Source organism: Carcharodon carcharias, chromosome 23 (genome assembly GCF_017639515.1).
Source record: "Carcharodon carcharias isolate sCarCar2 chromosome 23, sCarCar2.pri, whole genome shotgun sequence".
In the NCBI taxonomy this organism is placed as follows: domain Eukaryota; kingdom Metazoa; phylum Chordata; class Chondrichthyes; order Lamniformes; family Lamnidae; genus Carcharodon; species Carcharodon carcharias.
Genome location: NC_054489.1, coordinates 39033563 through 39061161, shown reverse-complemented (window position 1 = coordinate 39061161; position 27599 = coordinate 39033563). Strand labels below are relative to the sequence as shown.

General features: G+C 49.1%; 1 protein-coding gene across 3 annotated transcripts in view; it reads left to right on the top strand.

Annotated features, from left to right (window-relative positions):
* Positions 1–27599, top strand: part of fmnl1a (formin-like 1a) — a 283407-nt gene that overhangs the window by 205812 nt on the left and 49996 nt on the right. For all 3 annotated transcript variants that reach the window (XM_041173399.1, XM_041173402.1, XM_041173400.1), the window contains 7 exons: positions 9760–9834; positions 12269–12379; positions 13201–13350; positions 18346–18447; positions 19332–19569; positions 21518–21808; positions 27427–27554. In XM_041173399.1, coding sequence (XP_041029333.1) covers positions 9760–9834; positions 12269–12379; positions 13201–13350; positions 18346–18447; positions 19332–19569; positions 21518–21808; positions 27427–27554 — 1095 coding nt within the window. The remainder of the gene's footprint in view (positions 1–9759; positions 9835–12268; positions 12380–13200; positions 13351–18345; positions 18448–19331; positions 19570–21517; positions 21809–27426; positions 27555–27599) is intronic.

Below are 27599 nucleotides of genomic sequence, written 5' to 3'. Positions count from 1 at the left end.
CTTATGGTCTTATGGTCACTTTATTTTCTTAACTACAATTTTATATTGTGGGACCTCTTGGAGTAGAAGTGGCCTAAGTCATGCTGTGACTCCTGTTGCTGGGGAATATTCCTAAATTAACCTCCCACAACAATGGCTAGCTTGTGGGAAGATTTCTCCTTCCAATAGCCACATGTGGCGAATTGGGAATCCAGATGTGTCAAATTTCCAATTAGCAAATAAAAAACGAACAAAAGGTACCGTGATTGGTCCTGTGATCTCAATGCACATATTTGCGCAGCATGCGATGTTTAACCTCGATGTTTGGCAAGTTGGTAAATGACAAGACAAAATTAAGCAGGGAGTCCAAGGCCGTCAACTTGCGTGCTGAGGTCAGGCATGTGCCCGACCTGAACGTTTGTAAAATTGTGCGAAATGACGTCGGGCGTGAATCCTGACATCATCCCACACGCGTACGGTTTTGAGATTGGCGCGCGCAGGAGTCAGAGCAGGGCCCGCCGACAATTAGAGGACCAATTAAGGTCGTTAAAAAGTCAAATGACCGCAATTTTATGTTGCCCGTGCAATTCTTAACTCATCGCATGAGCAAATCGGATGGGTGGAAATCACGTTTTAATCATTCCCTCATCCACGGGTGGGATAAAAGAAGCAGCAGCACTTTCTCCGTCATTGCCAGTTCTTTGCTGTGTGAGTACAGAATTGTCCCAGAGTTTCTTGGCAACTTATTTCATTGTTAGGTCTGCCTTTCCAGCAACTCAGGTCCTCATCTTCCCTGGAAAGTTCTCCTGAGTATTGCAGCACAGTGTTCCTTCATTTTCAAGGCACTGCCCCTCTGACATCCCATCTAATGGGGACAGTGTATTCCACTCGGGGATCCTCTTCTGAAGCGGAAGAGAGGAGCAGGAGGTAGAGGAGGCCAGGTGAGCATGGACAACATCCCAGGGACAGACCTTTAAGAGGAGAGGCACGGGCTCAGTTGGTGCAGGGCCAGCAGGGAGGCCAAGGCAGGAGGGCCCGCCGAAGAGGCCACTACCCAGCGGCAAGAGTGTTCAGGCAGCGCTCCAACTACCTCCAAATGTCCGAGGTCTAGTGCTGCGGGAGGCTCTGCCTCTCCAGTGACATAGTGACAACAATATGCCACATAATAGATCAGGAAATCACCTCCAACTGCATGGGCAGACACCCCATGCCTGTGCCTTTGAAGGTCACAATGGCCCTCAACTTCGATGCCTCCGGTTCTTTCCAGGTGTCAATGGGGGATCTGTGCAGGTTTCTCAATCAGCCGCACAGCTCGTGACCGATGCTATCTTTAGAATGTCCGCATGTTCATGCACTTCTGGACAGACGAGGTGAGCCAGGGGGAGAGAGCACGAGGCTTCACTGTGATGGCTGGGTTCCCCTGTGCTCAAGGTATAATAGATGCACTCATGTGGCCATCAAGGTGCCAGCAGGTGAGCCGGGAGCTTTCGTAAACAGAAAGGGGGGTCCAAGGGGAGTCCACACAATAACATTCAGATTGTCTGTGACCACAGAACACAGGTTCTCAAAGTTTGTGCCCGTTACCCTGGGAGCTCACATGATGTTTACATCTTATAGCATTCACAGGTACCGAGGCTGTTCATGGCTCCTGCACGAGTGGATGGATGGCTCCTGGCTGACAAGGGCTATCCCTTGAAGAGGTGGCTGATGATCCCACTCCAGCGCCCAAGACCTGATGCCGAGGAGAGATACGACAGGAGTCATACCTCCTCAAGGCTGGTGGTGGAGAGGACCATCGAGCTGCTGAAGATGTGCTTCAGATGCCTGTACCGATCAGGGGGAGCATTGCAGTAACCTCCAGACATGTCTTCCTCATAGTCGCTGCATGCTGCGCCCTGCACAACCTGGCGCTGTCAGGTGGAGAGCCACTGGAGGCTGAGGAAAGCAAGGCAGCTCTACAGGTCAAGGAAGATGACTCAAGTGATGGATCAGAGGAAGAGCCTGGGGAGGTGCAGGGTGAGGACCTCAAGGCAGAGGACAGGAACCCTCTTGGAGGCAGGGACACCAAGGATGCTTTGATATAGCGAACCTTCAGCCAGGCATCCATGGCCACGATGCCTCGTCAAGCCAATGGCTCTGTCTCCTTTGCTAACCTTCAATAAATGAGAACACAGCCCAGTACGCCAGCACCACACAGCGCTGTACTTTTACAAGCCGGTGATGCATTGGCACCTATTCAAACCACACAGACAACTCAGCCCATTTACATCAAATAAATGTTTATGTTACTTCATATGAACAAAGAAAGTATCCATCCCTAACAAAAATGTCAAAATAATTCACTCAAATAATGTCACCCATGACACACTCCTGTTGTGCTCAAGGTGCCTTCAACTTACGCCCGTGGGTGCTGCGTCTTGGTACCCCTCCCCCTCGCTGACAGTGGTGTTGGAGGCAGCTGCTGACTCTGCTGTCCCAATGGCCCTGATGACCTTGGCGGGTGTCCTCTGGCCGCTGGATCCTAAGCCGGCTCCGCCTCAGAGGGTGCGTCCAGCCCCATGGCTGGGCACTCCTCAGTCGTCACGGCATCGCCAGATGCAGCGGCTACTGGCAGAAGGACGGAGGAGCTGGTGCCCTCTTCCAGAGTGCCCTGAGAGGAGCCCACAAAGACAACAGGCATCTTGTCTGCCAGTGTGAGGGGTGTTTGCACCTCCCTGCTCACCAATGATGGACAGGCACTCAGCAGAGAGACTAGGTGCCTCATCCATAGCTCACACTGGCAGTGACCTCCTGAGGTCATTGCCTGCGAGGGTTTGTAGGTCCGGGTGCAACCCCAGGTACCTTTGAGTCTGCCGCTGAAGTTTGCCTCTCAATGAGAGTCGCCAACCTCTCTATGGAGGAGGCTCTGCACTTGGTGTTAAGGGTCAACACAGGACTCATGTTCCGCATGGACCCCTCCATGATGGAGACCATGGCACGCAGACCCTCATGGATCTCCGCCAGTTCTCTCCGCCCGTCCCACTGGACACCCAGTATCTATCGCCTGATGGACGACTCCAGAGTCCCATCATCTGCCTCAGACACAGCATGGTCCTGGTCTCCAGCTGTGCTCCCACTGTCGGCTCCCTGGGACCTCTCTGCCTGTGCCAGCTCCTCATGCAAGTGTGATGTGCCCTCACCGCTGTGCATTCCCTGTGGCCAAGTTTGTGCATTCCACCTCAGAAACCGTGAAGCCAAACGCCAGCTTAAAGTAACCTGGTGTGGAGCAACACTGGCACATTGCGAGCACCCTATCTACTTAGGAGTCACCCTTGACAGAAGCCTCACCTTCAAGAACCACATCGAAAAGACAAAGGCAAAAGTGAGCGCACAAAACAACATCCTGAATAAGCTCACTAACACAAAATGGGGAGCAAGCTTAAAAACATAGCGAACCAGTGCACTTGCTCTTTGCTATTCCACTGCTGAATACGCCTGCCCTGCATGGGAAAGATCTACTCATGCTAAGAAGATGGATGCTGTTCTGAATGCAAGCTGCCGACCTTTCACAGGTTGTTTAAAACCAACAAACACCAACAGCCTATATATCCTGGAGGGTATCGCTCCCCCTGATATAAGGAGAACGGTAGCCAGCAAGAAAGAGTGACTCCATCAAACATCAGAGGAGAGACACCCTCTACATGGTCATACACCTACACCCAGCCACCTAAAGTCAAGGAAGAGCTTCATGAACAGTGTTGTTCCATTACAATCAACCCCATCTGAAGCCCGCATCGCCTTGTGGAAAGACCAGCTCGCCAGTCTCGAACAACCCCCAGCGATGGAAATTCTACCAGATGAAAGCCTTCCCCCAGGAGCTAATTACAATTACCTGGAAGTGCCTTAACAGATTTAGGACTGGTGTAGGTCATTCAAAGGTGTCACTAAGCAAATGGGGATATACAACCTGCCCGACAACTTGTGAATGTGGAACTAAGCCACAGACTATACATCTCTTGCAATGTCTATCGCTAGAGGAACCCTGCACTGTTGCAGATCCTGCCAAATTCAACAACAAGGTGCAAAAATGTGTCCAGTTCTGGCTGGGCCATGTATAGACTGTCCGTGGACACGATAAGAAGATTACCTGTGGAGCCAAAGATCTAATGCCCACTGATGTGTGGGTATCTGCGCTAGTGCCTGGTTCAGAGAGACTGGTGCAGGTGTGATGTCTTCCTCAGAGCTCAATGGGAGGTCCTTAGGGTCTCCGGCAGCTCCTGTGGATGGCTCATCTGTGAGAGGAAGGCAGAAGACCAGTACATTCAATCCCCATAGTCACCATGCATGCTCAGTGGGCTGAGGAGTCAGTGGAGACCTGCTGCAGGGTACCATCTGCATTGGAGCTTCAGCAGGCTCTCTGGCTACGACAGTTCAGGTTCTGATGAGAGGAGCCCATTATGTTCCCAGTACCCACCACACACGTATCTATCACCTGTGCTCTTAGCTGCATCCGAGACCCCTGCCTCATCGTGACCGGAGGAGTGGGCTGGCCGGTGACATTCCAGCTCCAGTGCGTCGCTTCTCGTGCTTTGCGAGGAGGCACAGATTTGACACTCCTCCGCCCGTTCTGCGGCACCCCGCAGTGTTATGACTGCTCTTCTCCTGACAGGGAAAAAATAGAAAACCTCATTATTGCTCCGTCTCCCTGAAGATCCTTTCCTGGTTCCCTCCCTCCTACCCGGGCATTAGCTGGGCCATGTCACTGTACCACATCTCACCCTGCAATGCACTGAGGGCAGTCGTGCTGACATCCCAGCCTTGGCAGGGCAGGGCTTCAGTGCCAGTTGGCATCACACTCTTAGACCTCTGAACGTTCCGAGCAACGGGCACCCGACACAGGTCCATGCCATCTCTGCACTTACCCTTGCTCACCGCAGCAGATCATTGAACCTTTTGCAGCACTGAATCCACATGCGGTGCACTGACCTGGGCGACGACCGCTGTCCAGGTCTTCTTGGTCAGGTAGGGTGGCTTTCTCTTGCCTTCCCTGGGCATTAAGATACGCCGCCTGGCACTGACCTCCTCAACCAGCACTTCCAGGCACTCATCTGAGAAATGGTGGGGGGGGGGGGCGGGGGTGGGGGGTGCAGAGTGGCCCACCTGACTTGCCCTCCCGCCTTCCACAACCACTAGGTGCTGAGGCCATGACTGCACACCAGGACACTTCCTGGATTGCTTCAAAACTGCTCCCCACAACTCCTGGCAGCCTCCAGGGAGCGGCCTCTTCCGTTTTTGAACATCCCACCGGGTCCCTATTGGACTCAGCATCCGACGCGTTCCCACCCCCCTGCGCGTGGAAAACACATCCAGCGGTTGCGTTGCACGTTGGGTGGGCCTTAATTGGCGTAAGATCGCGTTCTCAGCGCAAACTCGGCCGGGAGCGGGCTTTACATCGGCTTCTGGCCACACCCGAGGGTAGAATTCAGGCCCAAGTGGTTTTTGATTGTTGTGTGCGCTTTGCTTCCTTGGTCACTGAATAACGATAGGTGTTCGATAAGTAAATGTCCACTTATCTGTGTTGTGTGTGTGTGAAAATGAATACAGGTGGCTACAAACAGCGTCGCCAAGGCCACGGTTGTGGCTAGTTAGTCATCTCAAACAGACCGACATTTATTTATTAACAATGAGCAACAGCTCCCCCTACTGATAGCTGTGTGTAGAAACTGTTTTCCATCTGCGCCCAGTGTCTTTGGGCTTGCGGAGAGTAGAATAGCTTTCAGGACAGTGTGGGCCCCTCTTCTGCGCGGACTTACTGTGAAGGATTTGCAGCAGAACTTGTTAAAAATGGATTAACAGCTGTGATTAACGGTGGTAAGAGGTGTAATGATCCTGAAGGTAACTGAGTGCCAAGCTCATAATCACCTCAGTCATTGTTTCAGCTTGTCCTGGTTAAACAAATGCTTTCACATTTATTGCTATCATTAGAGCTGGTAGCTTGCTCATTCGCAGAGTAAAAACAAAGAGGAAATATTATCTGATTCAACACCTTCAGAATTACATAGAATGTACAGCAAAGAGGAGGGGAAGAATATTGTCGGGTAGCGGCCTTAATCTGTCCTTAGGTGTCAAAATTTGTCTGGTAGCTCTGCTCTGCCACACCTTGGGATATTTTACAATGCTAAAGCTATAAGTGCAACTTGTTGGAGGTGGTCAGGGGAATATTAAAAGTGAGGGTCTGCCATATTCAGGCAGATCTCAAAACATGTCACCATGTTGTTTGGGACATAGTGGTTGCCTTAATCTTTATCCGAATCCTGGTGCTATTTATCTCTTCAACATCTCTTCCTCCTCACCCCACCCACTGAGGGTGGGCAATGATGGATGGTCAATATCAGTGCCATTCTGTGATTACCTCACTGAGATGCCAATGGACCTCTGTTCCTATCCCTCCACCCCCACCCTCATGATGGTCTGCTTAAATTCCACACGGCACTTCAACTTTGACCCACATCAGTCACAGCAGGTATAGGGAGGGGTTTGAGCAAAAGACAGTCCTGCTGAGGTTTAACACTCTATGAGTCAAGCATTCAAACATTTTGATTTTTTGGTATGGGGTGCTCTTTAATCTTATTAATAATTAAATTATGATATACCGCAACCATTAAAGCAAAGGAACATTCTGAGTGCTCAGGTGAGTGAAGGCCCGGCAAATATCCAGTCAGCTAATGCTCTTTTCGAGATCAACACATATCAAATTCCAGTCAAAAGAAATTCTCCTGGCTGCTGTTTGCACAAAGACATTGTGGAACTTTATAGCAGTGAATGAGGTCATTTGGCCCATCGAGCCTCTGCCAGCTCTCTGAAGAGGAGATATTTCTTCCCAATGCACCTTGTCCATTTTTCCTTTTCTAATATTATCCATGGTTATGTTGTTATATTATTCATAAAGAGCCAGGAACTAATTGTAATATGAATATATATCCCACATTTTACTGTGCACTGCAGTCATGTGCCGAGTAACAATGTATCGGTCCACCAGCCACATGGAGAGCAGCAAGAAATACACTCGGTGAAGCTCCAGCATTTTGAGTCTAAAGTGTGATTATTTCTAACTTATGGGAACCAGAAGACGTAACATGTCCCTTTTGTTTTAAAATCTTTTATGGCTAGGGACATCCTGGAATAGCCTCCCTCTCCTCCACTGGCCAGCTCAATTCATGCAAATCTGATGAGGTCAAGGAAGTGGAACAGGTGTATTTGCAAAGAAATTCCCGGTCTATGGATTCTGCTTCCATCATTCTTTCTGGTTCAACATTCCTCGTTCTGAGCAACCTGCTGCATCAAGAATTTTCTCCCAGCCTTCTCCTTCTCTCATCATTCTTTTGCTGATGTTATAAATGTCATCTCTTGTTACTAACTCACTGCAATGGAAATAACTGTCCCTGCTTTACCTGATCACAACCCTTCATAACTTTGAAACCCTCTATCAAATGGGTTTGAGCTCAAACAAACTCAGGCTGTTTGAGCCCATTGAACCTGAAAATGTTTTGCACCAGAGGTGAGAGGGAAACTATAAGATGATGGGGAAAGAGCAGGGGAAAGGGACTAATTGGATAGTTGTCAAAGAACTGGCACAGACACAATGGGCTGAATGGCCTCGTTCAGTACTGCCTGATTCCGTGATCTAATCTCCTCTCAACCTCCACTTCCTAATGAGAAGTGTCTGTGCTCCTGACACTGAAAGCCATTCACCTCCTGTTAATTCTTTTATTTTAAACATGTTTTGTTACAACAGTTCTAGGAGAAATTCTTGTGAAGTGTTATGTTTGCTTCAAAAGGAGCTCAGTGTAGTTTCAACCACCAAAAAAAGGGTTGTGGGAGGCGGAGAAAGGACAGTTTGATGTTTCCATGTGTTGTCCTCTTCCAGGTCCAATTCATTACAGGTGTTTTCACTTCTGCTTTAAATGATGCTCTCAGTTCCTATACTGCAATGACTCGGGTGCACAGAAAGCCGGAGAGCTAAAATCACTTCCGCAGCGCTTTAAGCTCAAGAGTTGAACCACTCACCGAGCCCTCCACTGACTCACCATAAACATTCAACAGTCTGAATTAACACTTTCATTCATTTAACATTTTCTTTGCAGTTGTTCCCCCTTTTGCACAATTTATTAAATACTCCAAGAGCCAGACCAGGAAGCAATGGTTTAGTATGACCTTGCCATTCTCTCACTGTGACCAGCACTGGGAGCTGGATGAGAATGGGCCCATAATGTCACCTTCAATAAATGCAGCTGTGGCAGCAACACCCATATCCATGAATGAATAAAAGACATAGACAGAGAATTTGGAATAATGGAGGCATTGGTAGATATGTTTAATTAACATTGGATTAGTTAGAGAGAATGCTGCTTGAGGGATAGTGCTAAGGGCAAATTTGTTTGCATGTGTATCTACAGAAATAATAATGACTGCACTTCAAAATAATCCATTGGTTGCAAAGTGACTTGGAACATCCTGAGGAGTGTAATGGATGAGTGCAGCTCCAACAACACTCAAGAAGCTCAACTCCATCCAGGACAAAGCAGCCTGCCTGATTGGCACCACAAGCACCACCTTAAACATTTACTCCCTCCACCACCGACACACAGTGGCAGCAGTGTGTACCATCTACAAGATGCACTGCAGGAACTCACCAAGGCTCCTTAGACAGCACCTTCCAAACCCACAACTGTTACCATCTATAAGGACAAGGGCAGCAGATGGATGGGAACACCACCACCTGGAAGTTCCCCTCCATGCCGTACACCATCCTGACTTGGAAATATATCACTGTTCCTTCCCTGTCTCTGGGTCAAAATTTTGGAACTTTTTTTTTATACTTTCACAGGATGTGGGCTGCGCTGGTTAGGCCAGCATTTATTATCCATCCCTAATTGCCCTTGAGAAGGTGGCGGTGAGCTGCCTTCTTGAACCGCTGCAGTCCATGTGGTGTAGGTACACCCACAGTGCTGTTAGTGAGGGAGAGCCTGAATTTTGACTCAGCGACAGTGAAGGAACAGCAATATATTCCCAAGTCAGGATGGTGAGTGGCTTGGAGGGGAACTATCAGGTGGTGGTGTTCCCATCTATCTGCTGCCCTTGTCCTCCTAGATGGTAGTGGTTGTGGGTTTGGAAGGTGTTGTTTAAGGAGCCTTGGTGAATTCCACAGCACATCCTTGTAGACGGTACACACTGCTGTCACTTTTTTTTTTACAGCACTGTGTGTGTACCTACACCACAGGGATTGCCCTGGTTCAAGAAGATGGCTCACCACCACCTTCTCAAGGGCAAAGGGCAATAAATGCTGGCCTAGCCTGCGACACCCACATCCCATGAATGAATAAAAAAAAACTGTGATAAGGTCCTATATAAATACAAATACAAGCTGGTTGAGTTCTTGTAGAACTTTACATGGAGGGGAGGAAGGGCTGGTTGAGGTAGCAGGATCCAGCCAAATGGCTGTTACTCATTCCAGCCTTTAGAATCTTCTGGAGCAGGAGGAGGTTATTCAGCCCATCGAGGGAACTGTCCAATTAATTCCATTCCCCTGCTCTTTAAATGTAACCCTGCCTTTTTTTCTATCCATTGTATTTATCCAATTCCCGTTTGAAAGTTGCACTATGGAATGTAACAGCTTGCTGCAAAAATATATTTCCTTCATCTGTGTCAACAAGTTATAAGAATGTATGAATTTGTGCATTAGTGAGGGGGCAATTGCAGTAAAGAGAAGAATAAATACTGACTCTCGCTGTGTTCTTGCAGGTCTGTGGAGAGAAGGTGCGGTTTGAAAAGCTGATGGAATATTTCCGAAATGAAGACAGCAGCATTGACTTCATGGTATGAGATTTTGGGTTGGGAGCCTCTCAGCCACTGTGCAGGTGTCTGCTTCTCTATACCCTTGGCAGATTTGTCATAGGAAAGGGCTCCTCACTGACTCAGTGCTTGTGTTCCAAGGTCCTGGATTATCAAACATCTGCTCTGCCCGTTCATTGCAGCTGGGGCAGCCTTTGCACACATGAGGCCGCACACCGTCCCTGCTCACATCTGGGGCCTGCGCACTGCCCCTGCTCACACCTGGGGCCTGCGCACTGACCCTGCTCACACTAGGGGCCTGCACACTGACCCTGCTCACACTAGAGGCCTGCACACCGACCCTGCTCACACTAGGGGCCTGCGCACTGACCCTGCTCACACTAGGGGCCTGCGCACTGACCCTGCTCACACTAGGGGTCTGCGCACCGACCCTGCTCACACCTGGGGCCTGCGCACCAACCCTGCTCACATCTGGGGCCTGCGCACTGACCCTGCTCACACCTGGGGCCTGCGCAATGACCCTGCTCACAATAGGGGCTTGCGCACTGACACTGCTCATGCTAGGGGCCTGCACACCGTCCCTGCTCACACCTGGGGCCTGCGCACTGACCCTGCTCACACTAGGGGCTTGCACACAGATCCTGTTCACACTAGGGGCCTGCGCACAGATCCTGTTCACACTAGGGGCCTGTACACCGACCCTGCTCACGCTAGGGGCCTGCGCACAGATCCTGTTCACATTGGGGCCTGCACACCGACCCTCCTCACACTAGGGGCCTGCGCACCGACCCTGCTCACACTAGGGGCCTGCGCATTGACCCTGCTCACACTAGGGGCCTGCGCACCAAGCCTGCTCATACTAGGGGCCTGCGCACCAAACCTGCTCACACTAGGGGCCTGCGCACTGACCCTGCTCACACTAGGGGCCTGCGCACTGACCCTGCTCACACTAGGGGCCTGCGCACCAACCCTGCTCACACTAGAGGCCTGCACACTGACCCTGCTCACACTAGGGGCCTGCGCAGTGACCCTGCTCACACTAGGGGCCTGCGCACTGACCCTGCTCACACCTGGGGCCTGCACACCGACCCTGCTCACACCTGGGGCCTGCACACTGAGCCTGCTCACACTAGGTGCCTGCGCACCGACCCTGCTCACACTAGGGGCCTGCGCACCAAGCCTGCTCACACTAGGGGCCTGCGCACTGACCCTGCTCACACTAGGGGCCTGCGCACTGACCCTGCTCACACTAGGGGCCTGCGCACCAACCCTGCTCACACTAGGGGCCTGCGCACTGACGCTGCTCACACTAGGGACCTGCGCACCGACCCTGCTCACACTAGGGGCCTGCGCACTGACCCTGCTCACACTAGGGGCCTGTGCACTGACCCTGCTCACACTAGGGGCCTGCACACTGACCCTGCTCACACTCAGGGCCTGCGCAGTGACCCTGCTCACAGCTGGGGCCTGCGCACTGACCCTGCTCACACCTGGGGCCTGCGCACTGACCCTGCGCACACTAGGGGGCCTGCACACTGACCCTGCTCACACTAGGGGCCTGCGCACTGACCCTGCTCACACTAGGGGCCTGCGCACTGACCCTGCTCACACTAGGGGTCTGCGCACTGACCCTGCTCACACCTGGGGCCTGTGCACCAACCCTGCTCACACTAGGGGCCTGTGCTCCGACTATGCTCACACTAGGGGTCTGCGCACTGACCCTGCTCACACTTGGGGCCTGCGCAATGACCCTGCTCATATCTGGGTCCTGCGCACCGACCCTACTCACACTAGGGGCCTGTGCACTGACCTTGTTTAAAATCTACTTGAGGCCATGTGACATTTATCAAAATGAGGCTGACCCACAATGCAACTGGAACTCCCGACCAGCTGATTGACAGCAGCTGCTGATGAGGAGGCTGCTTACAACATTTTTCAATGTCGTCCTGGACAGGCCTCTGAAAGCAACCGGATTTCCCACTCTCCATGTTAATGGCCTCCACTTTTCAGTCTTCCCAATGGGTCCTTGTGCTGTTGGGCTCTTTTTAGCCAAACACTTTGTTGTTAATTTGCTGGCTGTCAGCTGCCTCCCCTGAGCCCTTCTGGCCAGCAACAATGAACCAGCCTCATGTTAACGTGTGAGGCCAGCACATTGAGTTCAGTCACCCAGAGGATTGGAGGTCCCAACTTGGGGGCTGTCTTACCAATCCCAAATTGCTTCCACTCGTGGCTGTACTGTGAACTGGGTACGGTGTGCAGTATATACAGCCTGTGATGTGTATGGGTCTCAGTTTAAATACACCAGACTTCAAAGAGTAAGCTTGGCCTTATTTTTACCTCTTTGCTTCCTGGAAATGCTTTTGTTGCCTCTCCCCATCAACATTAACCTGATGGGGTTTATAATCCCAGTACAATAACTCCCCTTACTTTCTCTCACTCTCTCTCTTTCTCTCCATAGGTTGCCTGCATGCAGTTTATTAACATCGTTGTGCATTCTGTTGAGGACATGAACTTCCGGGTCCATCTGCAGTTTGAGTTCACCATGCTGGGACTGGATGAGTATCTTAAGGTAAGAGTGCACGAAATGGAGACTGAAGATGTTGCCAGGAGCATTACAGTAAAACCCTCTGCTGTTCGCCAATGACACATGTAAGGTCCCTGGTTCACCAGAGACATGGGGATTTCACAGCCAGGAACACTACCTCTCCTCACTGGATAAAAATTCACTGGACCTCAACATCTAGTCACCAAATTAAAACCACCAGCTTTTCAGAATTGGAGTCTGCGATTTATGTCTAACTGGCCCGTGCTTTTTCGATTAACGTTAACCCACACAACTCCGACAAATGTCCTTTGCCCCCTTTTTCTCCAGAAATCCTTCTAATTGTCTTTGGAACCCATTTTTAGTATTTTGGTGCAAAAACGGAAAATGCTAGAAAAACTCAGCAGGTCTGACAGCATCTGTGGAGAGAGAAACAGAGTTAATGTTTCGAGTCCGTATAACCCTTCTTCAGAGCATTTTGATGGCTACCCTGGTAACATAAGAAGATATTTCAATAAAGAACTCCCACCTAATTTATTATCCCTAGCTCGCAGCTCAACAACTCCAATATGAAAGATCACATGGGCCTTTTAGCTCAGAATGAATATTGCCCTTCTATTCAACAGAGTAGAAGCTATGGAGGGAACTCTTCCCATCCAAGTGGGTAAAGCCTGTGCAACATTCCTCTCTGAGCTGTTTCAGCACAAGCGTTCCCATGGGTTAAGACAGCGAAGGAACTTGATTAGAGCATGTTGGGAAGGTTTGTGTGAGAGCAGTGCCAACTCTCATAAGTACCCTCTTGTTTCCTCTTTCTGATCCAGTAAAATGACATCTTGTATTGTTTGCAGAAACTAAAGTCATCAGAAAGTGAGAGGTTGCAGGTGCAGATCCAGGCCTACCTGGATAATGTGTTTGACGTGGGCGCACTGTTGGAGGACGCAGAGACCAAGAATGCTGTGCTGGAGCATGTCGAAGAGCTACAGGAACAAGTAACACAGGTGTTCTGTCGGAGGGGAGAGTGGGTGATTCATGTTCCACCCACGAGGGATAAACAGTGTGACTGATACCAGAGAGAGACATGCCCAGACTGAGTGTGTTTCTGGCGGGTGGGCATGTAAAATAGGGCAGGTGCCCACCCCACCACCTTCCCACCCAGCCCTGAGCTCACTCCTATAATATGGGGGGAGGGGGTGGGCCCAAATCGGCAACCCATCCACCATATTTAAATCGGTAATCAATCTTGTTACCAAGCCAGTTGACCCTGATAATATGCTGCCCACACCATCAAATGTTTGGTATCCGGCAGTTGGTGGGAGCAAGCAACCCAATGTTTTAGCTACATTCATCAAAGGGCAGGAAGGAAGAGGGGGAATTAGAATTTTGGGGTTTTTTTTGCAGATCAGGGGAAGCCTAAGATGGACACCCCCCTTTCTTCCTAGCCCCCTGTAGTCTTAAACCCAAACACCCCTGCCTCCCCCCTTCCTGACCTGCCAAAACCCTCCAGGCCCAAAACCCTGGACTCACCCCTTCAGGGATCCTTGGGCCTTCTTCCTCAATTTCTTGCAGTTCCAGCAGCAGCCACTAATGCACACTTGGCGCTGCAGGAACAATAGGATTGGCCAGCAGCTCCAGAGGGCGGGACCTCCTCCCCAGTGAGGTGTGGGAGTCCCATTCGGCCTGTTAAGCCCCACCCCCCCCCAACAGCACATTATGGTTGCAGGGTGGGCCAGCGTGCAGCAGGACAGCTTTGCTTCAGGGTTGAGGGAGGAGGGCAGGAGGGGTGTGAGCTGTCTGCCCCCCCCCCCACTGTATTATTTAGCCCACACACACAAACACATGTATCCTCATTTCGAGTTTTGTCCCAAGGGAGATTGTCAATGGCACCAAAGTATTCTGCTGCCAGTGGCTTTTGGTGACTTTTCCACCATTGTGATCCACTCTGTCCGCCCACGAATGTTGGTGCCAGTCTTTCACAGACCTTCCATTAACATCAGGGCAGGCCCACAGCCAGAGCGGGCAAGTTAGCAGCACAACGTCTGAGGAACAGCGCGTGTAGGAGTTGTTCTGATGTTGAATCAACTCCACAATAGGAATGGGGAGAAATCTGGTGCCAATTGAGCCAGTTCAGTCACAGAACCACTTCCATTTTCTGCAAAAGGTCCTGGAGCACTCCAGATGTTTGCTTCACAGGTGGGATTTGAACACTTACTGAAAGTGTAAATTTCAAGATGTCAGTACGTTCTGTCCGCAGTAGTGTGCCAATTAAGTGTCTTGGGACGCTTTACTATGCTATAGGTGCTATATAAAAGTTGTTGTTGATAAGCCATAGACAATGGTGACTTCATTTATCTTAAGTGTAGGGGGCAGGCATTGATGCCTTCTCCTATCTAGAAGCGGGTACTGAGGACTTAGTGAAGGAATGTGAATGCATGGCCTATCTTGCCCTCTAAGCTGGGTGGTGTTAGGGAATCTTGACCTCTGTCCCTCAACCTCAAAGGACTAAGAATCTTCCAACTATATATCATCCTTTCCCATTGGAGGATGTTGATGAAGCAGGTGTAGAGGCGCCCACAAGCTGTAAACTCATTTGTCAGGTTCGGAGCGATGGCTCCAGGAGCCTGTGTCCTCTTCTGTTCCTGCTTCCTCTGCAACAAAATGGTGTACAAATTGATAACCCCAAACCTCCTCGGATCACAATCCCAGTGGTTACACAGCGATCGCTTGCATATGGAAGATTTAAGGGTAATTTGATTTAAGTATTTAAGAAGATGAAAGACCATGAAAGGGTAGCTAGAGAGAAAGTATTTCTTCTGGTGGGTGAGTGCAAAACAAGGGGGCATAACCTTAACACTAAAAATAAATTATTCGGGGGTTGATGTCAGAAAGCACTGCTTCACATACAGGGTAGTGGAAATCGGAGGCTCGTTCCCCCAGATAGCTGTTGAATTGAAAATGTCAAAATTGAGGTTTAGCGTGATGGATAAAAGGAGTTCAGAAACCGAGCGACCATGATGTAATTGAATGGTGGGATGGTTTGCGGAGCTGAATACTGTATTCCTGTCCCGAGATTGCAACTTGCAAACAGAATTTCCACTGTTGCTGCCTAGAACATTCTCCAATTCCAGTGGTGGCCCTAACAATCCCCTTACAAATTGCATAACCCTCTTTGTGGAGGGAGTTATACCTCCACCGTGAACAGGCCCAACCCACACATTGGTTCTGAGTGAGGATCAGGAGCAAGGAGCTCCTGTCTTCAGGAGACCACACCTCCTGCTTATTATCTGTCTTGTGTGAAGTGTTTGGCAGCACCGCCTCGTACATGCTACTGAAGGAACAGTGGAAATATGGGGCTGGATTTCTGCCATCGAGATTCGAAACCAGGGGTGGGCCTCTTTTTGGGAAACCGACTGAAGTTCAGAGTTGCGCAGAGCGAGCCTGTGGTTGACTTGGAGATGGGTTTCCTGCCTAATTACTGCCATTGAGGGCAGGAATGGGGATGGGTGAAGTGAACTGTGGGATTCATTTAGACCTCCACAGCAGCCATCACTGAAGCTGCTGGTCATCCTGAGGGAGGGATCTGTAGCTTTTGCCAAAGTCTTTCACAGCACCACAGGGAAGCGAGATGTCACAGGGGAGCCGGAGGTCTGGCACCCAGGAAGGAGGTACTCTTCCCAGAGGGAGGTAGGAGGAGGCCACCTCTTGGTGCAGCATGGGTACCTCACTCTTCAGCATCATCTCCCATCACCTCCAATTCCTCCTCTTCCTCTCACCTCCTGCTCCTCCCTCCATGAACTGTCTCCTCCCAGGGCTTCACTATCCTCAAAGTTCACATCTCTCTGGGCCATGATATGCAGAGTAGAGCAGGCCACCACACTGATGGAGACCCTTGCAGGAGGGTAATGGAGGGCACCATCTTACCACACCAGGCACCGGACCTATTGCCTTCTGAGCCTGTGATGCCCCATCAGTTATGAACCTGATGTGTTGTCCAACCTTGGCAAAGAGGGTATCTGTCACCTGAGGATACACCCATGGGCAGTCGGCTGTGAGATGCTCCAGAGGTCTGCAGCTGACCCTTGAAAGGATCCAATGGTGAAGAAATTCAAGACCATGCTTACCTTTGCTGCTTCTGGCAGGGCAGGTGATCAGTGGTGTGAGATGTGAGGTCCTCACTGACAAGGACACAGATTTTCCTCACCATCTGCCTAGAGGGTTGCTGTCTTCCTCAGTGCTGGTTCTCCATGGTGTCTAGATAAGTTTGCTTCTACACTTAGATCTTGTGCTGAGAGTAGTGCATCCTTCTCCTTCATGTCCTTCATTCCTCTCCCCTGGCCTCCTGATGTCCTGCACTCTGCCCTGCCTGTGTGACTGCTGCTCCTCACCTCCATTGGCCTCAATTTCTGAGGGTGTAGCACCCATTCCCAGCTCCAGCCTTCCTGCTGCTCAGGTGAAGTCTAAACAGCCCTTGCCCATTTCTTCAATTCTCATATGACGCCACGAGGGTGTCGATCCCCTGAACTGGGAAGGTTCTTCCTGCTGTCCCCTCCTCTGACCTGTGAGGGGCTGCAGCAACTTTTCCTCCAAAGGGATAAGCCCCATCACCTGTGGTCAGCCATTAGCTTTACCCGTGGAAACTTTTCTGGCCTCCATGACTTGGCCCACGCCTGCCTCCAGCTGGCCTGAGACAGGCCACTCCAAAACCCTGGCTGCCTCGAGCAAATTGAAAAGACTTCAGGAAGACAGGTTTTCAACAAGCCCTTAACAATCTTAATTGGCCTTAACAGCAGCGCTGGCGAGTTTGCAGGCCTGCGCTCCCCCATAACCTTGTGAAAATTTTGCGCGACCAGAACGGAGACAGTAGAAGGTTGCCACCATCTGCTCAGGCCTGATTCAGGCCATGAAAATCCTGCCCGTGGGTCTAGATTTTGGCTCGGGGGGAGGTATTTTGAGGTGGGTAACTCGGAATTACAAGTTTCTTGAATGTCTAAGCCTTTGTTCTGTCGGGTTCCCACCCACAACCATCAGAACTGCAGTGATGGGACAAGGGGGAGCAGATGTGGCAGGGGCTGGGGTCTTGATTGGATAGCTCCTTGGGCCAGGGAGGCAATACTCCTGCCCCTCTTGGCCCACAAGAAGCGCTGCAAAGGCCTGTACCTCGTGGGATTCAGCCCTTCGCACCTGCTTTTACCTGCCAGGTTTCCTGAAAGAGATGCCTAGCTGCCTGTGGTTAAAACTGAATCACTGTTAAAATGAACACAGCCTCATTAAAATATTTCCATACAAAAACCTGCTTCCTGCTAGCCCAGCCTCATCCTGCCTCCATTACAACCAGGAGTGTGCAGGCTCGAGGTGGGCTGAGCTCCTGTTTCAGATTTCTGATATTTGAACCTTCCGCCCAAACAAAACCCACCGGTTTCTGAGGGCTATAATTCCTCTTTCCTCCAAGTTGTTTGCCCGAGTTCCTTTAGTTTCATACCAAAGTTGCAGAATCCCTGAAGACATTCAGCTCACTGACTCATTTGTAACCCAGTTGTATCTTGTTCTCAGTCCAAGGGCAGCGGTGAAAGGAAGTTCAGAACCTGTTTTGCTGCTGGTGGGAGTGCTGTAGAATCATGGAATCATACAGTACAGAAGAAGGCCTTTCGGCCCATCATGCCTATGGTGGCTCTTTAAAAGCTATTCAGTTAGTGCCCCAAGGCCACTCTTTCCCAGTAGTCCTGCAACCTTTTATTTTTCAAGTATGTACAATTCCTTTTTGAAAGTTACTGTTGAATCTGACTGCACCACCCTGTCAGGCAGTAGGCAGTGTATTCCGTTCAGTTGAAGAGAACTTGAGACCCATTCCTTGCCTGGAATCTTTTAGAATGAGGGTGAGTCAGCTGGGGGACTAAGGGAATGAAATTGTTAAAGGACGGCCTAACAATTTTGGTCACCGGGACTTTGTTTTACTGTTTGTATTTTAATTTTTATCTCTTGTGCTTCGTTTTATTCAGCTGACAGAAAAATTCCAAGAAGCTGAAAATGACTCCATGATGAAAATTGCAGAGCTGGAGAAACAGCTGATCCAGTCCCATAAAGAGGTGGAAGGCCTCAAGGTGAGTGTGCTTGTGTGACTGAAGCTGTGGGCAGTATTGCTGCAGTGTCAGAGTGGGGCAAGCCCTGCAGTCACCGAGTAAGTTCACCACCTTTCCACGAGCGCAGGATGAAATCGTTGCAGAGCGAGAGCAACTCGATCACTCCAAGGTGAAAGGCTGGAGCAGAGGCCTCAGAAGCAGCAAAAACAAAAACAGGTCCTATCGCTGGGAAAATGTGCAAGAGACAAAGGGCAAAAATGGTACACTGGGCCAAAGCTCAAGGTTTCACAAGAAGCCCCAATTTTAACTCTTTCCCACCTAGTGGAAACTGGGCCTTAGAAGCAGTTAAATGAGGGCAGAGACTCAGTTCTCTCTCAACCCGTGCCTTCCCATCTGGTCCTAATGTTAACCTTATGTTTTGAGCAGGGAAGGTGTCACCCATGGGAAGGGAGCAGGGGCCTTCATAAAATGTGATGATGTGATCCTGACTTGAGCATAATGTTATTCAGAAGTGGAGAGGGGAGCAGGGACTGTTTCCCAGTCAGGCTGGGCCTGCTGGGAGGGGATTGCGGGGAGGAGACTTGGCTGTCCCGTGCTCTGGACTATCATGGCCAACCCTCCACCTCTTCATCTCCATTTCTCCCCACCACCACTGCCTATTGCCCAGCGGGATCAGAGAACTCAACACAGACTTTGAATTGAACCTGATTCAGTCCCATGCAGTGCATTTGCTAACTGAGCTAGCAGAACATGAGTCTTTTTATATTTGGGAATGTATTTTCTGGTTACTTTCCCCTGTGGGATTCTCACCGATCTTAATGCTTCTAAAGTTTTCATCTTGTCATGTTAAATTTTGTGGGCAGGAGGTGAACTTGACTTTTACTGTAAGGTTTTCTACCGGACAGGAGACCTTCAGTGAATCTGCATCAAAGCTACAGTCTCTCCAGGCACAGATCTCAGACAGAGACAGAACGATCCAACGGCACACATCACTGGAGCAGAAGCTCTGCCAACTGGAACAGCAGGGGCTGATTAAAATCCAGCATGGGGACAACGGAGATCTCGACATACAAATCATTCCGGTCATAGTGAAGCAGGCCGCTGTAACTACAGCACCAGAACCCAGGCCCGAACCCAGCAAAGGTACCAGCCTAAATCTTCCCCCAAGGCCTGCTCTGTCTTCAGAGCTCACTCCCGTGGCTGTTTGTGAGATCGATCTTCAGATAGATTCTGATGAAGAAGATGCTTCAGCCCATTGACCTCATCCTCCCTGAATCATTTTTCCTCTAACGAAGTTTGTGATAGGGGGCTTGTTCTCATTGAAGGCAGGGTTTTTGTTTTAAACAGGTTGACAGTTTTGCAGATTATTTCATTTGCAGTGCAGCATTGGAGGACAACTATAAGATGATTGAGCCTCAAATAAGAGCAGATTGGAACAAGCCTTTCCTGCCATCCCAGAATTATGCTTGTAGCTCCCTTTTGAATTCTCTCAATGTCCTTTTGAAGAGAAGGTTGGATAATCCTAAAAAAACAACCTTAGTCAACTAGCTGAGAGAACTTGCTCTCAATATCGACTCAAGAAGAACTTTGCCACTACGTATTTTATAGGAACTTTATTTGGAGATCCTTAAACACAGTGATGAGATTCCACCCAGTGAACCAAAAAGTGATCATTTACAGACTCTTGATAAACATCGAGAACTTCCTGTAAAATTTTTCTCCAATACACCAATACCAGGCTAAAATATCCAGTGTTTCTAAGATGTCGACATCCCACATTTATTAAATGTCATGATGACATTCAACAAATGCCACAAAACAAAACAAAAGAGTGAAACTTCCCAAAAACACAATTATCCACTTGTTCCCATTCCACTGACACTCAGTTAAAAAAAAAGGATTTAAATTTGGTGGGATTTGTCATTTGAAACTTCTATTTTCTTGCTTGCCCGATATAAGATGATGTAAATGATAAGACAGAGGTTCCTCATCTGCGCGCACTGGTGCTTTGGCTGGCAATAATAACATGGGGCTGGATTTTCCCGTCCCGAAATGGGACGGGAACGGGATGGGGGGAAAGAAATCCGTGGTCTGCTTCCCCGTTGCTGACTCTGCTGCTATTCCCGAGGATGGGGGGTGGTGGGGGGGTGTGCAGGGAAGAGAGCAGGAGTGGTCGGGAAAGTGAAGTCGCCCGCCTCGGTAATTGGGCGTGTTGAGGTCAGTGGAGAACTGGCCTTCTGACTACCCAAGATTTTCATTGGGAGGGTGACTTGGGATCTCTGTGAAGCTGACCGGCTCCATCCTGGCAGGAACAGAGCCAGCAGGACTGAAACAGTTCTGTTTGATGGGGGAAAAAAATGCAAAAAAAAGGACTGAGCAGCAATGAAATTTTAATAGCCGGCATTTTCCCAGCCCTCCATTTGCCCTACGACCACTTTGAATATGAAAATCCTCTCTTTTTCTTAACATCTCGCACAGAGAGAGCAGCCATGAGCAATGGCTGTGTATTCGGGTCAGGACTTTGCCCACTTCCCTGGCATCCTGCCTCCATTCCTGCCCCACCAGCCGCTAAGTGGCAGACCCATCTCGACAGTCATTAAGACCCCCCCCGACCCCCCCCCCACTCCCGCCCCACCACCCCGACCACCCCGGTGAAAATCCTGCCTCCAATCAGGCTGGGAATGCAAGCCGGGATAGGTCCCGCCTCCTGATTCCTGTCTCAGACGGGAAGGTCTGGCCCTTGATGTTGTGGGCAGGGACGGGAACTTGGCAGCAAGAAACCGCAGCTCGGTTCCCATGGGAATGGGCTCCAGAAGTCAGCAGAGGGGCTGACTGGCGCGAGGGGACCTGAACAGTATATTTAAATGATGGGAATGCAGTGAGATCAGGGAGGGGTGAATGGCCTCCTTTATTTAACTGTCCATGTCGCCCAGTTTCCACCTGGTGGTAAAGTTAAGATGGGGATTCTCCTCCGTCTCTAACTCCAGGTAAGCAGGACATGCTCAGTGGGTAAGCCCTAATAAACTGTCTTGCAGATTGGATGATATTTAAGGTTTAACATTTAAATTTGTATTTCTGCTTTCTCTGACAGATGTTCCTCCAGCACCAACTGTCCCTGCAGGTGGTCCTGAAGTTACCAGCCCAAGTGCCCATCCCCCTCCACCCTCATCGGCAGAGAGTGTCAGTGTCCCACCTCCCCCTCCTCCACTTCCCACTGCGGCTGAGACTGGCACTGCCCCACCAGCAGGTATACCACCGCCCCCACCTCCACCCCCCCCCCCACCCCCACCCACAGGTGCTTGTATTCCTCCTCCTCCTCCACCACCACCCCCTCCAGGAGCACCCCCACCCCCTCCAGGAGTGCCAACAATGGACACCACAGGTAAGGGTCATGAGATCGCTGCTGACGTTCACCTCGACAGAATGCTGATCACGTGTGCATTAACTGGAAAGTGACTGTGCCTTGTCTTTGTTTGCGTTGGTCTTTTTATCAACAGGTTGGGGTGTTTTGGTGAGTGAGCTTAGTTCCCACATTGTAAACTTCTTACAGGGTTTTACAAGTGCTCACATGAGGACGCAAAGATTCGTAAAGGGGCCTTAAACTGACCCATTCATTGATGGTTATAGAATAGGAGCACTCTGTTACATTACGGATGGGGGGACACTCAACTAACGCAGCCCCTACTAAGTTTAACCACGTCGCTGTTTCCCATCCAGTGTGGTTCCAAGGAGGTGGTGACGAGCTGCCATTTTAGCCATTCTTTGTACATTTGAGTGGCTTAAACAGCTACTTTTGAGAGAGTTAAGAATCAACCACCCAGTGTCAGACTGAACTCGGACGTAGGCTAGATTGGGTTAAGGCAGCATGTTTACCCCAGTGAAGGGCGAGGGTGAACCAGTTTCATTATTCCGGTGAGAGATTGGGTATAGTAGTGCAGCCCCTGTTGGATTTTTGTGACATCTTTAAGTATTTGCATGTGTTAACACAGTGTGGCCGAGTGTTTGTGTAAGTCTCTCAGTCTTTATTCTGGTTTGCTGTGCTTGTCACACCTGTGAAATTTTCAACAAAAATAAAACTCATCTTGACCTTATTGCTCTTACTGCATTCGGTGCTGTCTCACCAGGCACTTTTGCTTTTAGTGCTTTCACCATGGCAATTTTCCTCCCACCATCAGGGGTGATTTTCAGCACATGTGACATAAATTTCATTCTGCGATTGTCCCTGGACTTGAGCTGCTGTGGATGCTGAGAGCTGTTGCTTTCCATCCCTTACCATGTGCCTGCTGCCCCCTTTGGGCCATGGACAGGCCTCTTCTAGTGCAGGTAGACTAATAGGCCGCAGGCTTCAATTTGAGAGTCGCACTTCTAATTGACTGCTTTAAAATACATCAAGAGAAAGGCTGCGAGTTTATTGGTGGTTCTCAAAGTCAGGATGCCAGTACATTCCTACGCCTTATATGGGTAAGAACAGTTCAGTTCACAGACCCATGCTATGGTTCTAAGGCTTGAACATAGATAGAGCCAGGTCATGATGCCTGGAGTTCAAGTAACCTGAAAACATTGCACAGTGATTAAATATTCTGCATTACAGCCAATTCTATAGTGACACTAAAACAGGTTTATCCAATGGTGCCAATAAGTACCCACTAATGAAATAACCCGTGTTTTTCACGTGCCACTGCTGTCAGTGATAGAGTTATAAAGGAGAACGTTCATCTCTGAACTGACACAAAAATATTTAGGGCTGGATTGTCATGGAGTAGGGTGAAAATGGCAGCTGGGGCTCAGTTTCGAAACTCTCGACCCCATTCCCGGGTTTTCCAGTTTTTGGGAGGGCAAAAATTGGGTACAGACTAGTTCAAGTCGCAAGCCTGCACCCTGCCCTCCATTGCAGGGGTAGACATGCCCTAGTCCTCCACACGTTTCACGATATCGGGCCAGCTTTTCAAAGAGTCATGGTTCAGGCCCCTCAGAGGAGTCGTGAACCATAGTCTGGATGAGGGAACCCTTTGAAAGGTAAGTTCACAAGGTCCCATTCATGCCCCTCCATGCCAAGGTATGCCTCCTACCCACCCCCTTTGGCCCCTCATTCCTCACATGCCAAGCTATGCACTTCCACGTCCATATACCTGTTGTACACTTCATAGAACCAATTAAACCTAAAGTGACAAAGGATGTGTAAAAGAAAAGCTACAAAAAATGTCATTCATTGATAACTTTCCACTTTTGTTAAAAAAAATCTTTTTTAATGACAGGTCAATTAAAGTGTCAATCATTCAGATCATTTAAAGTGTCAAAGCTGAAGCTGCAAACACTTGAAACCTCTTTATCTTGTGGAAATAAACATTGTTTAATTGACAGAAGAGATCAGAGAGCCAGAGCTGTCAATCAAGCAATGTTTTCCCTGGGGCTCGGGTGTTTCAGTACTGTATTGAACATCTGAACTCTCAGCCAAGCCTTGTTATGCATTCCGGATGAATCTGCTGTGTAGAAAAAAGGAGTTATTTTTAAGAAAATGGAAAATTATCAATGAATAGCTGTCCTGTTTTAAAGTTTTTCTTATACATGCTATTGTCACTATAGGGTTCATTGGGTCTATACTGTATGTAGTAGGTGAAGAAGCATGGAAGTAGCATTACAGAAAGGACATAATTGCTCTGGAGACAGTACAGAGGAGATTTACAGGATTGTTGCCAGGGCTGGAAAATTGCAGCTATGAGGAAAGATTGGATAGGCTAGGGTTGTTTTCCTTAGAACAGAGGAGGCTGAGGGGTGACCTAATTCAGGTGTACAAAATTATGAAGTGCCTAGATATGGTAGACAGGAAAGACCCACTTCCCCTAGCTGAGGGGTCAGTTACCAGGGGGCTTGGATTTAAGGTGATTGGTAGAAGGGTTAGAGGGGATGTGAGGAAAAACTTTTTCACCCAGAGGGTGGTGGGCATCTGGAATACACTGCCTAAGTTGGTGGGTGAGGCTGAAATGCTCAACTCATTTAAGAGGTACCTGGATCTGCATCTGAAGTGCTGTAACCTGCAAGGCTATGGACCAGCGGCTGGAAAGTGGGTTAAAATGAGTGGCTAGTTTCTTTTTTGTTTCTTTTTTTGGCTGACGCAGACATGATTGGTTGACTGGCCTCTTTCTGTGCCATAACTTTTCTGCGGTTCTATGGAAGCGCCCTAGCTTGGAATGGGAGGGATGAGAGACCAGAGGGGGTGGTTGGGGTGCATGCCTTGACATAAGAGGCAGTAAGGACCATAGGGGCTGGGTGAGGGAATATCTTGGTATGGAGGGATGCAGGTCCATAGGGAGTGGGTGGGTGGCATACCTTGGCATGGGGGCATGAGGGACCATAGGTCGTGGGTGGGAGGGGGGGCATGAGGTGTGTGAGGGGTGAGGACTAGAGGACCTTACTTTGTCATTATAATTGGGACAAGGCCCCACAGCACCAAGGCAGGGCTTTTAAACAGCCCACCTCCACACCCGGCTGCCCCTGTAGCTGCCTCCGAACCCTTTCCCGGGTCGGCTGACCCAACTGCAGCCTGCACCCACGCCCCCACAGTGAAAATCCTGCCTTCCCTGGCATTTTCTCCCTAGGCAAGCGGACCCAGCAGGGAATTTTCCCAATCCTGCTACCCGCCACAAGGATGAAAATCCAGCCCAGAAAATCCTATCAAGTTGGCGCTTTTATAAAAATTATATGAGGGGAATTTACTCAACTTACACAGGCTCTACCTGATACTTTGAAAAGCACCCGAATTTAGGAGGGAAAGACGCTGACATAGAGTAGTCACCTCAGGGAACTTAGCACCATTAAATCCTGCAGGACCAACATTTTAAGCCAAGCTTTATGAATTGAAATCCTGCTGTGTGACATTAGAAGAGAAACATTAACATGTCCCTGTGCCCGTGGATTTTAGTGCTAAAGGGTTTTGTGCCTTTGTGAAGCTGGCAGTTAAAAAGGGTTTCACGCACACTAAAAGCACTCAATTCCTTTCAACTGGTTTACCCCTGTTTGTAACTGTGGAGCTATCGGTCTACCGTTCACTGCTGGTCATAGTTTAGTGCATGAAAGTTTAAATTAATAGATGGAAAATCCAGCAGCAAGAGCCCACATTCTCATGACTAATGCTGTCTGTGGGTGGCACTCTTCGCGAGGAGCCCCAAATCAGAGAAGCAGCACTAAAGTCGCATGACACTCTCCTGTCACCATTGCAATGCCAGGGATAATCTATTAATTTTAAATGGTTATCAGCAGTGGCGGCATCCTTCCATCGACATAAGATGACGGACTTGCAGCAACTCAAATCCATCAGGGATGCGATAGCTTCATATGGCGCTGAAGGCTGAAGAGACCAATCTGGGAGAGGCAGGTTCTGCCACAAGTGTCACATGTAAAGTGGTCATCAGGTGTTGTTAGGGGCTGTTGTTGTTTTCGGTGTTGGCGCCTGTTGCCAAGCCGCTGTAGCCACTGATCGCCATGGTGGCGCGTGCCAGCCCACAGGTGATATCCCCATTTTCCTGTGCCCCCAGGTATGAGAAGTGATGTTTGGCACTAAAATTGGTTAACACCTTCACTAAAATAACAGATGGAGGAGTGCACAGGCATGTTCCTCGGTTACTGAATCCTACGGTAACTTCCAGGCCAGAATTTTTCAGATGGCAGGCGGGCTTGGCAGGAGTGGGCAGGGGCACTCGTGGAGCCAATCACTGCCCGCAATCGGCTCCTCACTGCCATTTTACATTAAGGCCCGCCCGGCGTAAGACAAGAGCCACAGCGCTTAGTGCTACCTGTGCAGGCTGGGGGAGGAGAGAGAGTCAGGGCCTGTGCCCTTTTGCCAGCGCACGGGGATCGAAGGGCTTTTGCAATTATTAAATAAATGGAATAAAAATTTAATTAAACATCTCTCCTCATGTGACATATTTTGATATTTCAGAAAAAATATTTATTTAATTAATAAAAGCTTTCGGAAACCTCATCCCGCTCATGGATGAGGTTTCCTAAAATACATGAAGGTTGCTTGGCCTTTTCACCTGCCCGACAACCGCAAGGTTATGGGCAGCATTAGCAATTACATTAATTACTTCCTAAATGGCCTTAATAGGCCGTTTACATATCGGCCAAACGAGACATCGCAACACAGCGTGAAGACGACGGGACACACGCCCTATGTCATCTTTTTGTGTGTCGGGCCTGCCCCTGCTGACTGAAAAATACTGTCTCTAGACTCTGATTCTTACTTTCACTGGTAGTCCACCCAAATCCAACAAGGCCTGAAGCCAATAAAAAAGGTATTGTGTTGTGACGAACCCTCTGTAAGCTCAGGTCAGTTTTTAGCTGTCAAACCTGAAAATTACAAGGCCCTGTTTGGCCGCTCGTTCTATTTGATTTGCTGCTCTGTTTTCAAGGTCCAGGAATTTTGGGGCCTAGGTCTTTTATCCATTGGAAGCACAAGTAGATTTAATGATAAAATGAAGCCATGTTAAGAAGGTCACCTGATAAACCTGCACAGAATTTAAATACTCCATCAGATTGGAACCTGTTTAAAGAATTGAAGTAGGTCCTCAATCACGACTCCAACAAAATAAACACCTCAGCAATAAGCCTTCCCCACCCTCATCTACATAAACACTCTTGAAGAACAATAACCAATGTGCAGGCTGCTTACCAATAACAACCTTTACCCAGCTATGAAAACTGATCATATTAAAATAACATTTCTATAGCTATCCAAGCAAAATATGTAATGAAAGTAGAAGTGATTGTTTGGATAAGTAAGGTATTGCTCAGGACATCTACACTGAATTATGTAACCGGCCTTAATGCTGTGGTAATTTTTTGCCCTTTCTTATCAAAAATTTTCTATTTATTTACAGTTTTTGCAAAAGTTACTAGATTATAACCTCCCAGTAATAAAAGCTGCTGAGATCTGAGTGCATTGTGGCATTTTATTGACCAAGCTTGTACTATGTGACTTAGTTCTTTTTATTTCTCTTCCAGCATCTCTTAAGATAAAGCAACCAATCAAAACTAAGTTCCGAATGCCAATCTTGAATTGGGTGGCACTGAAACCCAATCAAATAAATGGAACAGTCTTCACTGAACTGGACGATGAGAAGCTGTTACAGGTGAGAGGGTGCTGATGTTGCAGAAAGTAGGTCAGAATCTTTAGA